The sequence below is a fragment of the Protobothrops mucrosquamatus genome, unplaced genomic scaffold (assembly GCF_001527695.2).
Source record: "Protobothrops mucrosquamatus isolate PMUCROS unplaced genomic scaffold, P.Mucros_1.0 scaffold_52, whole genome shotgun sequence".
NCBI lineage: Eukaryota > Metazoa > Chordata > Lepidosauria > Squamata > Viperidae > Protobothrops > Protobothrops mucrosquamatus.
The window spans coordinates 373,264-387,335 of NW_015386128.1; the positions used below are offsets into that span (position 1 = coordinate 373,264).

Sequence of the window (14,072 nt, forward strand, 5' to 3'; positions counted from 1 at the left end):
GAGATCCAAACTTGAAATAAATAAATAAATAATAATAATAATAATAATAACAACAACAACAACAACAATAACAACAACAATAATAAAGTTGGAAGGGACCTTGGAGGTCATCTAGTCCAACCCCCTGCTCAGGCAGGAAACCCTATACCATTTCAGACAAATAGCTGTCCAGTCTCTTCTTAAAAACTTCCAGTGTTGGAGCATTCACCGTGTCTGGAGGCAGGTTGTTCCACTGGTTAATTGTTCTAAATGTCAGGAAGTTTCTCCTTATATCATTGAGCCAGATTTTTAAAACAGTGAGCCTATGGGCCTACGTTAAGTTCTGTTTTATTCTGGCAGTCAAGTGGTCCTATTGTAGAATCAGAAAGTCATGTGGTTCTTCTGATAGGACAGAGTGACTCAGTTGCTTTTTTGCATTTTCTCAGTTGTAATGGGCTTAACAGTACTTCCTCACAGATATGTTGGATAGATTAATAACTAAGCTTGACTAAGCAGAAGATGGGGAAAGGCCTTCTTCATATTGCAAATTAGCCTTCTTATAGATCCCCAAAGGAAGAGGGAAATGAGTGAGTGCTCTGCAAGAAAAGCGTAAAGTCATATTGGAAAAGCTTGATAGACTCAATAACGTATCACTGTTTGCGCTGGTGGTGAATATCTGTAGTTTGAGTATAGCATGAGGGTGGAGTTTGTGGGTTGGTTGCCGAATGTTTTGTTACCATGCTAGGTAACATCTTCAATGGAGTTTAGGGGAGGTCAGTGTTCCTCTGTTGATAAGGGCTTTGTGTGCTCAGTAGGTCTTGTGATGGGGAGGTCACGTCAGGTGAGGGTCTTGTGATGGGTCTATCTATAACAGTTTAATGATAAAGGTCTTCCCTTCATAGGAAAGTTGCCCTGTATGAGCCAATCAAACAACACAGAGTTGCTGTATGAACAAGATGGCTGGTTTCTAAATTTTATATTTTTATCAATATATATAAAAATCAGCACTGCCTAAAGGTAACCAAGGATCAGATTACAGGATGCTCAGGTTTCCTGGCTATTTTGAGGGCAGAGGAAATCTGCATTGAAAAATGGAATGGCAGTCATATAACAGTATACATTGTCAAAACAGACTGCTACCTTTGAAGTCAGGCAGCAGATTCAACAACCAGGCAACTTCCTGACTCCAGTTTTCTAGAAAGATATTCTGAGTGTACTTGGCTTGTAACAGGATTATCCAGCCCACCCATTTCCTACCAGGCTATGCAAATATTTGGAGTCAAAGAGTAACCTATGGATCAGAATGTGGGTGGGCATGCAGTTGGGCCGGTAGCAGATCCTTGTAAGTAGGCCACCCCAGTTTTCCCAAGAACTCGGCAGCTGCCCTCCATGGCTGGCCTACAATCTCAGGAAAAGAAATGTCTGATTCAAGATGTTCCTCGGAGGTGCCCTATACGTGGCCACATACACTCTGAATCACATTTTACTCTTTACATCTGGAGCCCTGCCCAATTCTAATACAGTAATACAGGTCAGTTTCATAAATATTTGATTCTTAAATCCGTTCCTTGGCTTGTTTTCAAGTTAAAGCTGCACTAATTCTTGTATGCATCTTCCCCTTCTCTATGTATTTTTGTATACAACTTTCTCCAATACATGCACTGTTCATTTCAGTTTTTTAACTGAGGATTCCATCCCAAGATTTAGTGCACAAAGTAAGGGATTGGACCTATTAGGTCTCTTCCAACTGTACAACTCTTATGATTCAAGCATTATTCATTTGAAAAGTTGTGATGAGTACAAGCTGTACAAAACATTCAAAATACATGCTCTGCAAAGAAGGGTTAATAAGAATGGAAGGCTTGCCCAGGCTTTGAAGACTATTCCTGGTTGTCTGAATGCCTCTGTGTGTTTGCTCTTAAATGACTGTATCCAGTGTTCATACAGAAACAGGAATCAGATGGGACACCACAAGGATCCTGTACTCTTCTAAAAAAGGTAAAGGTGAATGTTTCCCCTGTCCAGTCATGTTCAACTCTGGAGGCAATGCTTATCTTCGTTTCCTAGCTGAGGGAGCCAGTATTATCTGAAGATGCTTCCGTAGTCATGTGCCCGGCATGACTATACAACGAGGCACGGGGAATGCTGTTACCTTCCCACCAAATTGTACCTATTTATCTACTTGCAATTGCACGCTTTCAAGCTGTTAGATTGGCAGGAGCTGGGGCGAGGATGGGAACTCACCCTATAAAGTGGTATTTATGTCTCAAACTGCTAACCTTCCAGTCGACAAGCTCAGTGTCATAACTATTAAGCCACCACATCCCTATTGTAGTCTTCTAGACCAGAGGTCCCCAACCTTTTGGGCACCAGGGACCGATTCCGTGGAGAAAGGTTTTTCCACAGACTGGAGAGTGCGTGGTTTTGTGTGCTGCCTGCATCCCACAGATGGGGCTTTGCTTCTTTGTGTGGACCGGTTGCTGGCATGCAGTGGCCCGGTACTGGTCTACAGACCAGGGTTTGGGGACCCCTGTTCTAGACCTTTATTAATGACTTGGATGAAAAAGTGGAGGGAAAACGTACTGCTAGCTGGGCAAACATTAAAGAAAGTGGCTTTGCCTTAACTGAAAAGAACTTTTTCAGAGCTCTTACTGAATCTGAGAAAGGTAGGCTGTGAGATTCTGCTCTTCTAATATTTCTAGTGAGAGCAAGCAGCTGGACTGTTTCTGCTGCTGCTGGTCAGCCATGACAACGTAACAGAGTTGGACATGTCCCTAGACCAGGGGTAGGCAACCTTGGCTCTTTTATGACTCGTGGACTTCAACTCCCAGAATTCCTGAGCCAGCATGGCTCAGCTTGGAAACCTCTCCCTTTCCCCTCAGCATGGCTGGCTCAGGAATTCTGGGAGTTGAAGTCCACGAGTCATAAAAGAGACAAGGTTGCCTACCCCTGGCCTAGACTTAAAGTGGAAGGAAGCTGCTGAAAATCTGCCTCCCATCTCTGTGGACACAGGAAAGCTTAATCAGGGTGAATTGAATCATTCAGTAACAGTGACCTGGCATCAAACCAGAAATGACATCAATCTGCTCGGCATCTGTAATAATAAAAAAAGGAAGTAAACAGTTTGGAGGGGGGCAAGAGATCTATTGAGAAGGAAGTGGGATTGCTGTGAACTTCTCTCAGCAAGGCCAAAGTTGAAAAACTATGCATTTGATTACTTATAGTGCTAATGTTGTGGTGGTTTTAACCTTTTAGTCATGTCCCACTCTTGGCAACTTTATAGGCAAATGCTCTCCACACAACCTCTAACAGCAATCTCTATTTGGCTTGCTGGGATGAATGTCTGCAGAGGGCTCTCTTTCTAGCTTAACACAACCTCTAGTTCTGCTGGCTACCCAGGGACAGGAGTTTAATTTCCAAAAAAAAAGAGCACAATTTCTGATTTGCATCAGAAGCTGGGAATGCACAGGAGTCACTGCCATGTAGAGGCTTTAGCTATAGCCCTGCTTTGTTTTCCAGCTAGTCAACATACAACGTCTGGAAATAAATGGACTTTATGAGTGACATTTATTCAAGAAGCAGAAACTCAGCGTGAGTTTTTTAAGTGAGGTAATACCTGGAATAAGCTCATTCAGTGAATCCTTTGCTTTTGCTACCACAGCAAAAAAAAAAAAAAAAGGTGCAAAGAGCAGAGCTATTCTGCTTAATATAACTAATGCTTGATATCTGTCCAGTCACCATTTCTGTTCTGTGGAACTGCATGGGTGGCTAAGCCCATATCAATTTTGGTACTAACATTAGCCTTGCTGAGAGCACGTATCTGGCTCAAATTATTAGGATTATTGGTGACTGGGGCTGAGGTTCTCAACTTCTCTGGAGGAAAGCTCCTCTCTCATGTGTATAAATATCCTCCGTATTTCTAAAGATTAATGCTGTTGCTTGATGTTTAGGAAATACAGCATTAAAATCCTTCTTCCTGCCATATTAATCTGGTTCTTTTAAGAGAATTGTGCTACAAAGAACAGTATAATAACAAGTGTACCTGTATAATGTAATTGTAACAGTATAATAACTGTTAAGTTGTAACAAACAATAATGGCTGGCTGGGGAATCCTAGGAGTTGAAGTCCACACACCTTAAAGTTGCTGAGGTTGACAAAGACAACTGTAAGTCCCTAAAAGTCAGATTCTATCTCTTCTTCAGAAAGCTGTAGGATCTCACACCTTCATATGCCCAGCCTGTCAACCCTGTGACAATGGATGTCCACGCTCTGACAACTAAGATTCAGCAGCCATTTTACCTTTGCTTTTAATGTGCCTTTTCTGTTCTTTTAGAGTTCAGATGTAGAAGGGGGGATGGGGTAAATATTTGAGGGTTTAGCTAGCTATAACAATGCAGAAGTGTGGGAACTCAAGGACATTGTCTGATAAGCTTTTTTTGCACTAATTGGGGAATGTGATTTATGACAGCTTTTGTGGGGTGGGAATTGCAACTTGTTACTTTGTATCTGGGGGGAGGGAATCTCAGTCTTGGGTTCAACTATGTAAATGCCGATACTTTGTTCCCTGAATAAAATGTTCTTTGAGGAAGAAATTATTGCCTTGAAGTTCTTTTAATTGGTTTCATATATCGGAACCATGACATTAACCCAAGACTGAGATTCCCTCCCCCCATGACACAGCCTTCTCATCCTGGTTCCAGGTTTTACCTCCTAAGGATTTGGGATTATTTCTTCTCATGGGAAGTTCATTCCCTCTCCTCTTTATGATTACCCAGCCCTTCTTGCCTTCTTGCCTTGGGGATGCCCTCCAGTGCCTGTTCCCACGAGCCAGTCCTTTTCTGTTTGGGAAAGGGCTGGCAGTTTCCTTTGGGAATTGCTTCCTCCCCACACACCAGTGAGAGAATGGAGGGAAGGGCCCTTGAAGCTTCCTGGGCCAAAAGACCCACTAACTTCCTACTAACCACTTTTACACTTTGGTATAGACATTGTTGCACATACCCTCCTGGTTGTTTGGAAGGAACTCAACAATCCCAGGTCAGCTGAAATGAGAATAAGAACCAAATATTGGTGTCCTCACAGCAGAACCAGTGGATGAAACCTATTGCTTTTATTTCCTTCTGCTACACCTGATGGGAAAAAAACTAAGCAAGGACGTTTACCTGCCAGGTTACTCAAATACTAATGTTTACCTGCAAAATCGCTTAGGTATTCTGCTGGTCTCAACATCCAGATCGAAAATCCAAATAAAACTCCAGGTTCATTCCATCTCTGAAAATCTTACTGTTTATTGAATACACTGCATGGCAATGTCTCAGCAGAACTAACTCTGAGGTTCCAACACCAATTCATAGACTTAAGCAATAATTTTCCCAGCCAAACTCCCAATGTCTTATGTAGTCCATATAAACATGTTCACTTTATGGGAACTGTCTGCTTCAAATCCACACCTGTTCTGGTATCCTTGAAAAGTTTCAGGCTCTCACAGAATTCAGTGGAATTGTAGAAGTTTCATTTCTCAATCTAACCCACTTAAAAGTAACACCTCCCCTGCTTAATTTAAAGGCAAGTTGAAACGCAGAGGCACATAGCTGCCAAAATGTCATCCTTGACAGCTGGTTTTACTGTAAATAGTCCATGTGCTTGAATGAATCCTGGGGCTATTGGAAAGATTGTCCTAAGGGAGGAGCAAATCCAGGGGATTCTCAAAGGGTTGAACTACAAAGCGTATCACACAAACCAATGGGTGGCTTGGCTGGGGAATGATGGATGCTGTAGTCCAGGAGGATAGTTTTTAGATACTTTGGCTTAACACAGAAGCCATTGAAGATGGCTCTGGAGTGCCATTCCACTTAGTTAAAAGGATGGGCTTTACTTTATCGCATCTCTGCAGTAATGTATGTGATGCCAAAGGGTTGAGGTCTTCTACTTGAGGAGCTGGAACAGGAGGAAGGCCTCTGATGGAGAAGATTCTAAATCCTTCCTCTTCAGTTCATGTAAGGAGAAATTCTCAGGAGTGGCTTGATTGTCTTCTTTTCATACATTACCATAGATAGGTTGATCATTTAAGGTAGAAAATCTGAAGGAAGCATAATCAACCCTTTCTGTGTTTTGAGGAATCTAGGAAGTTAACATATAGCACATGTTATTAGTTACTAGAGTGATCAAAAATATTTGAAAAGAAGAGGGGAAATATGCATATTCGTGGTTTGCCAACAGGCTTTTTCCTTAACTATGCCTGACCAAATTAAGATCAAAGGGCTGGGGTTTACATATCACTTAAATCATACTTGGTAGATTCATACAACTCATAATGTCATCAATTAGGCAACTATACTTCAGATTAATGGGTTGCGTAAATCCAGTCATACACGTGTTCTGTAAGATTTTACCTTTTAATGTTTTCACTTTGTTAGACAGAGAGGGCAGTTCTTCTAGAATAGGGAGTCTTTTTCCAATTGCAAATTCAGAAGTCATGACTCTAAGCCCCTCACTCCCTTACCCTACCATTATATTTTGTACGTATTCAAAGAAGTTACTTCAGATGAAATCCTAGCAACAGTGGGATCTTTTTCTCGGCGAATGCCTCCATGCAAGGCCTTTTCACAAATTTTAATCTCTAGGTCATTTGCAATATTCAAATCCATTTATTTTTGTCTCAAGAATAGTGAACTTCAAACCACAGTAAAATAGTTCTCTATTATTGAAATGCTGTGGTCTACGAAGCTTTTAAACTATCTATTTCCCCACTGGCAAGATAGCTACCTCACAATATCTCCTGGGTTCAGGTCTTTCAAGTAAATTTGGAATTTTGAAAAGGTGTTATGGGCAGTCTCCAAAATAGCTGCCATAATTGGTGTTGATATTGCCAGTCAGAAAGGCCAATCTACCAGGAAATCTTCAGCGTAACTATGCCATATTTTTCTGAGTAGGTGAGCTCAAGTCCAAATAAAGCACCAAGTGAGGTATTTGAAGGCAAAATGGTGCCCAGGGGCTCTATCCTGGAGATTCAGGTGATGAAAGGAAAGCATGGAATGGTCCTAACTGCCAAACTCTGTTAAAACTACATTCAATTTACACAATTTGCATATCTGAATTGTCAGAACTTATTAGTAGTCAGGGGTCATGATGGCTCTCTGATTAAAGATGCTGAGCATGTCAGCTGGAAAGCTGACAGCCCAGGTTTGAAACCAGTGTGCCATGCAATGAGGTGAGCTCCTATTCTTGCCCTAGCTCCCGCCCACCTATCAGTCTATGGAGAGTCTCAGTCATCCAGATCATGGTTGTCCCACAGGGGCTTTTTTCACGAGGCAACTGGATTTTCTTGTTTTTCCTTGAGGACGTTTCGCTTTTCATCCAAGAAGCTTCTTCAGCTCTGACTGGATAGTGGGGAATGGAAGGATTTATATTCCTTGCAGACAGCTGGTCATTTGCATTCTTTTACTAAGTCATTGAGGCCACTCCTCAGGGTCATCTGAGTAGTGTAAATGTGTGTGGAGCCCTCTTGGAATTGCTGAAAGGACTGTGTTGTAGACTGGAGATAGATGATGTCGTATCTCTCCCCCTCTGTTGAGAGAGGGCTCTCAGATAGATGATATGACATCTCTATCTCCAGTCTACAATACAATCCTTTCAGCAATTCCAAGAAGGCTCCACACACATTTGCACTACTCAGGTGAACCTGAGGATACAGATAAACCTCCAAGTGGCCTCAATGACTCTCTAAAAAAATGCAAATGATCAGCTGTCTGCAAGGAATATAAATCATTCCATTCCCCACCATCCAGTCAGAGCTGAAGAAGCTTCTTGGATGAGAAGTGAAATGTCTTCAAAGAAAAACAAGAAAGTCCAGTTGCCTCTTGAAAAAGCACCTTGGGGATGTCCACCTAGCAGTTCAAAAGCATGCAAACATGAATAGATAAATAGGTACCACTTTGGTGGGAAGGTAACAGCATTCCATGTGTCTTTGGCATATAGTCGTGCTGGCCACATGACCACTGAAAATGTCTTCGGACAATGATGGCTCCTTCAACCAAGAAATGGAGATGAGCACTGCCCCCTAGAGCAAGGGTAGTCAACCTTGGCTCTTTTATGACTCGTGGACTTCAACTCCCTTGACTACCCCTGACCTAGAGTCAGATACTACTAGACAGGGGAAACCTTTACCCATTAGTAGCACCCTAGAAAATCTAGACATGCCAGCCAATTGTGGTGCAGAGATTAAGAAGCTTTCCACTGGGGAGCTTTTTGGAACCTCTGCAGAAGGAAAGCCATGGGGAACATCTTTCAACTGAGCTTCCTATTACTTGCTACGGCCAATGGAAGAGGAAAGAAAAACAAATATGATGACGGGACTATTCAATTTTGCAAGGCCTTTAATGTAACACTGGGAAATTCCAAAAGTAGGACAATACTATGGTTTGAGAGCCACATGGACACAACTTTAAGGAGATCCAGGATTATGGAATTAATTGCCCATAATATTTTAGCTACTTTTGCGATTGGTCAAAGGAAGCTTGTCCTTTTGATTTTTCATATGTCTTTCAAACAGTGTAAACTTTTTAAAGACCTGGAACAATTAAGACTGATTTTGCATTCCATATACAGGTATGACTTTTGAGAGGCCCATTGTCAGACTATGAGTTAGAATTAGTTGCAAGTGGTTGGGGGAACGTTTCCCAGGCTTCTTTCCCTGGACAAATTCATCAATAACTTTGGTTTTGTTTATTTGAAAAAATAAATCAAAGCTCATTTGTTACTGATGTACCAAATAAATATATTGATCTTTAAGATAAATACAATTGCAAATGTAATAGATAAGAAGAATTAAAAGTATTAACAAAGTTGAATAATGAAAAGCACCTGAGACTTAGAAGCAAAAACCTGAGTTGGTATCACAGTTGTATAGGTCACTTCTGTGGCTTGATCAGATGAAGGAGAAACCTAAATTAAAGGAAAACATGGTGCTATTTAATTTGGTTTGCCTGGTATTTCTTTTACCTTCACAGTACACCAGTTGGAACATCATTATGCTGACATTACCTTCCCTGGCTATATAACAGAATGATATCACAATCATATAATAAATGCTGTTTCATTTGTCATTATGTTCTCCTGCATGTATATTAATTGTTTGTTCTGTAATGTATTCTCTTTTGGTGGGACCGGGTACCATCCTGTAGCACATCTTGAATACAATAGCCTTTGTTCCATAGAATTAAATGTCATTACTTCCATAGATATTGAGATTATTGATTTTGGTGATAGCCTTTAAGAAAGTAGATGCAAGTGGCCAATCAGAAGCATCCTCCAAAGGAATTCAAATGCCAGTGGTGGGGATGTCTGTTTCTTTGATAAGCCTGAATTCTTAATCATAGAAAAGCTTCTAAGACCAACTGCACCAAATTTTGATTCACTGTAGGAAATCAATGGCTGAATACCCATTTCAGTGCTGAGTTTGGTAGATGAAATAGCATCTCATTTCCACATAGGAGATGGGGAAATAAGAATTCAGGATGCCCATGTAGAAATGAAAAAGAACTAATTCATAATACACAGACACACAGGCCACCATGAAAAGAAGGTGTTTTCTTTAGGATGCTGTTAAGTTGTATGACTCTTAAATAATGTACATCTCTTTATTTTGAACTGACAGCCTTGAGAATTGTTTCTCTCTTCAATGATTTCTTTTAAGTCTGATAGTCAAACAGTTTTACCTGTTTACTGATCTTCAATTAGAAATTGAGACCCAAGGCTGTAAATAGTTCTTTATGACTCAGAAGTGAATCTAGGATTTAAACCCCTATTCATGAACTTGTCTTTTCTTGTTTTGTAACTGTGCCCTGACACTCAGGTTTGTGATTCTGAAAATCTGTTTAGGAAAGGCCTTGTCATCTTGGAATATGACCCAAAGGCCTAGTGACTTCCTCCATTAGAAGAATTTAAGTTCCTAGACATCTACCTCTTCCATCATCTTGGGAGTAAATTGAATTATTCTTCAATTTACTCTTTATTTATTCTTCACAAGCCTTCCAGATGTATTTAGCCCAAAATACCCACACTTATCTGCCAATATGGCCATGCCACTAAGAATTCTGGGAGCTTGAGTTCCAGAAAATCGGAAATGCATTCATTTGGGAAATGCTGGATTAGATGACACCTCAGTCTTTTCCAACCCTATTATTTGATGAAATAGTTCAGACATGGTTTCTGGCATCATTGATCCAGCTGTATACACTGGATAAGATGGAATGTCTTATATCAATGTTATGAATTGGGCCATGACTTTAAAAAGTGATCCTCCATAAATATGTTCCAGGTCAACTCCTATCCCCTTATTAAAGTCAATGCACCTAGATGTATGCCTGCAAATTTTTGGAAATTGCTTACCTTAGAGTTTTTGGTAGCTGAAAAAAACAATAAAATAGCATTAGGGCATTGCTGTAACATTGCAGCAGCTTTGAAAAAAAAAGTTAGTTGTATGGTTATCATTTCCTTCCTTTGCCCAAGTGATTTTTTATGATCTAACCAACTTTTTAAAATTAGGTTTTTCTCTTGGGAAATTACATTTTATCAAATTATGGAGTTAGGCAGCTGTTACTCAGATTCCTGGTTTTTCTGTAATTAGAAGCAGAGATCAGAAAAACAACTCCTTTATTCGTTCATTCAAATTCATACAGAGATGGGAAGGATTTTAAAGATAAATATTGTAAAGAAACCAGAGCTCCTTTATTGGGACTTATAGACAAGGAAAGGTTCATGGCAGATTGATTTTGTATACAGTAATGGCAGCAAGATTGTTGTATGCTCAGTGATGAAAGAACAGTGAAATTTCCCACAGTGGCGGAATAGATAGTGAAAATGTCAGAATTTGCTGAGATGGTAAAGCTGACCTATTTGGTCAGAGAAAACAAGAACAAAAACTTTTCTAAAAGTCTGGAAATCTTATATAGACTTTTTGCTGAAAACAAACAAAAATGATATGATAATTTATGGATTCAAAGATGTGGATTAAATGAGGGATTTGTCTAAGAAGAAGAGATGATAAGATTATAATTATCTGTTGAAGAGAAGATAATTATAGTCGTTATATTTAATAGCTTATGTATCTTTTCTTTCTTTTTTCTTGCACTTTTTTCTTTCTTTCCTTTCTTTTTTTAAAGATAAGTCTTTATGCAAAATTCTTAATAATGTAATTTTTTAAAAATATGTCTCCCTCCCCAGCCACCAAAAATGGTTCACTCCTGACTGTAGGAATGAACCAGTCAAAATTCAAATGTTTTGAGCAAGTGTCTCACCTTTTTTCTTATTTAGCTTCCACATCAACAGAGTAGTTCCACTTAAAATTAGCATCAGTACCCCAAGAACCACTGGTAGCAGGATCAGGAGATCAGGGTTGCTGGTGGGACAGATATCAAGAAATTTGTGAGATTGCCGGACTATATTCCCTTCGGATTGTTTGCCATATAGCTCTGGGCATTATTCAAGTGAATAAACTAGATTCATTCAAACTGGATGACTCTGGGAACTTCTACCTCTGAGTAATCCTCCATGGAAGGATTATACTGAGACTTTCTACAGACGAAGTCTCTTACTTCTAAAGAGAAATGTTCATTTTGTCCCTACTTCCGTTGTTATAGTAAAAGTTAATCTCTTGGTGCGAAAAATCCATATAGGCTTTATTTCTAATCCTTTTACAACCAGTTTTTCTTCCCCTGCAGATGTCCTCCATATAGAGGGCCAATCTAAAATAAGGGGGGGGGAATCTTATTCACCAATGTTGGAATAGTTTCATTATGAAAAAGTTTATATCTACTACTTGGTGCTACATCATCATTTTTTGCACAGGCTGGATCTAGTCACAGACCAGAAATCTTAAACATGTTGGAAACCACAAACAAAACTCATGCCTTATATGCTAGAACAGAACAGCAACCATTTTCTGAGGGCAGACATAAATATCTGCTTTTATTAACCCCCCCCACACACACACACACTGCAAAACTAAAGTCTGTTTTCTTGCCACAGTTTAAAAATACCCTGTTCCTCTTAACGCTGCTTTGAGTTCTTCATTTTGATTCCACTAACCCCGGAAACTCACAGGGGCAGAAATACTTGAGCAATAGCTTGATCTCTAAAAGCTTTTTCACCTTTGCTAAAATCATGCAGTAGCTAAAAGCTTTTTGCCTTAGTGTAAGAAGTTGCCAGTATGAAACCCCAGAGAATTTTTTTAATTACTATTTTTCCCCCTTTAATAGCTAGCTGCCTTTCTCTAGCTAACAGTGAAAGATTGCACCATTCCCTCAGTCTCCAGGAAAAAGAGAGACTGGTGCAACCTTTCACATCCTTTCTTTTTTTTAAAAAAAGCCCTCAGCTAGTTGTGAAAAACTAGCTAGGCAACTGAAGGAATGAAATTAGCGTGTGTATGTTTATATTATATGTTCTTGCTGGGTTTGAAATCACCAGCCTCTTACTAGCCCAAAACCTTAACCTCAGAGCTATTTTAGCAGTTTTGAAAAAAAGTAGACTTCTATAAATGCTTAGAGTGGAAATTTATTGGTTTATTATTTATATCCCAACTTTATTATTTTTATAAATCTCAAGGAGGTGAACATACCCAACACATTTTCTTCCTCCTATTTTCCCCACAACAACAAACCTGTGAGATGGATTGGTCTGAGAGAAAGAGTGACTGCCCCCAGTCACCCAGCTGGCTTTCATGACTAAGGCAGGATTTGAACTCATGGTCTCTTGCTTGCTTATTTGGTGCCTTAACCACTACCAAACTGACTCTAAAATGGCCAGCTAAGAATGCATCTTTAATTTTGAAGAGAGTTATTATACTTGCATTTGTGCGTATTAACTTTGTGTATATACTTTTGTGCATATAAATTAACATTGTGTATTTAATTGAACTGTACTTTGTTTAAATACATTTTTTTACAGATAGAGGTGACCACTTGTAGTTCAAGGTTGAAATGAAGTTTGGTTGTTTTCTTGCAGATGTTTCATTACCCAAACTTCATCAGTTTGGGTAATGAAACATCTGCAAGAAAACAACCAGCCTCAGAGACCACCAAGGATCCTACTTTTTCTACAGGTCTGTATGCTATATACATAGCAAAGTATACATGATCAGGATGATCTGCCCACCAGAAGCAAAATGATTGGCCGCTGCTTTCTTGGAACAGAAAGGTGGGGCGGGGTACAAGAGAAGGGGAATTATCCAATGGGAGATGAGAGCCACCTGCTGTCTGGGCTAAAAATTTTGCAAGCTGTTGGGAAAGTGTATCAGTCCACATGCATTTTTTAAAGCAAGCTTAAAGTTCATTTGCCATCTGCATAGGATTGCAGGGGTAGGCAACCTTGGCTCTTTTATGACTCGTGGACTTCAACTCCCAGAATTCCTGAGCCAGCATGGCTGGCTCAGGGATTCTGGGAGTTGAAGTCCACGAGTCATAAAAGAGCCAAGGTTGCCTACCCCTAGGATAGGGGCATCTGAAATGGTAAGTAAGTAAATATGCTCTTAGATTAGGCTTTCCCAATTTCCCTCCTGTTTTTGAGGAAATATAGACAGAGTCCAGGGAAAATGTAAAGTACCATTTAGTTGTACATTGTTGTAGTATATCCATCTTTCCCTTGGTTTTAATGTATGGTTTTCACCATTCATTTGTATTTATTTTGGTGTTTGGAGTTTTAGGGAAGGGGCATACTTTAAGATTACACTCTAAGGAGGTGTGATGATAAAAATTTTTAAGATCCCCTGCCTTTTATCCTTACGTTCTGACAACTCCTGTCACTTATTCTATGCAGATTTAAACTTACCTATTTGGACTTGTCCTTGTAGTTTCGATAGGGAAGGTTGAGATGGTAGAAAAATATCCAGTTGTGCTAATAGGTGGCAGTTCTAAAAAAGAAATTAAAATAAGTACAAACCCATAATTTTCTAACCTATACTTGCATGGTCTTAAAATTATACTAACAATGTATACAGACAATGACAGACCTGTCAGTGTTGGAAAATCTTCCAAGTTTCAGCAATAAAAAGTAACTTTTCCCTGGGAGGTTATTCCCCATTCAAATTGACTCCAAGTAT

General features: G+C 39.7%; 1 protein-coding gene across 1 annotated transcript in view; it reads right to left on the minus strand.

The window, feature by feature from the left end:
* Positions 1-5,282: 5,282 nt before the first annotated feature.
* The window catches only part of LOC107283833 (CMRF35-like molecule 7), an 18,196-nt gene continuing 9,406 nt past the window's right edge, over positions 5,283-14,072 (minus strand). Inside the window, exons 3-7 of the mRNA XM_015811800.1 lie at positions 13,802-13,883; positions 11,275-11,375; positions 10,367-10,383; positions 8,840-8,920; positions 5,283-6,097 (exon numbers count right to left, since the gene is read on the minus strand). Of these exons, the coding sequence (XP_015667286.1) occupies positions 6,014-6,097; positions 8,840-8,920; positions 10,367-10,383; positions 11,275-11,375; positions 13,802-13,883 (365 nt within the window). The 3' untranslated portion in view covers positions 5,283-6,013. The remainder of the gene's footprint in view (positions 6,098-8,839; positions 8,921-10,366; positions 10,384-11,274; positions 11,376-13,801; positions 13,884-14,072) is intronic.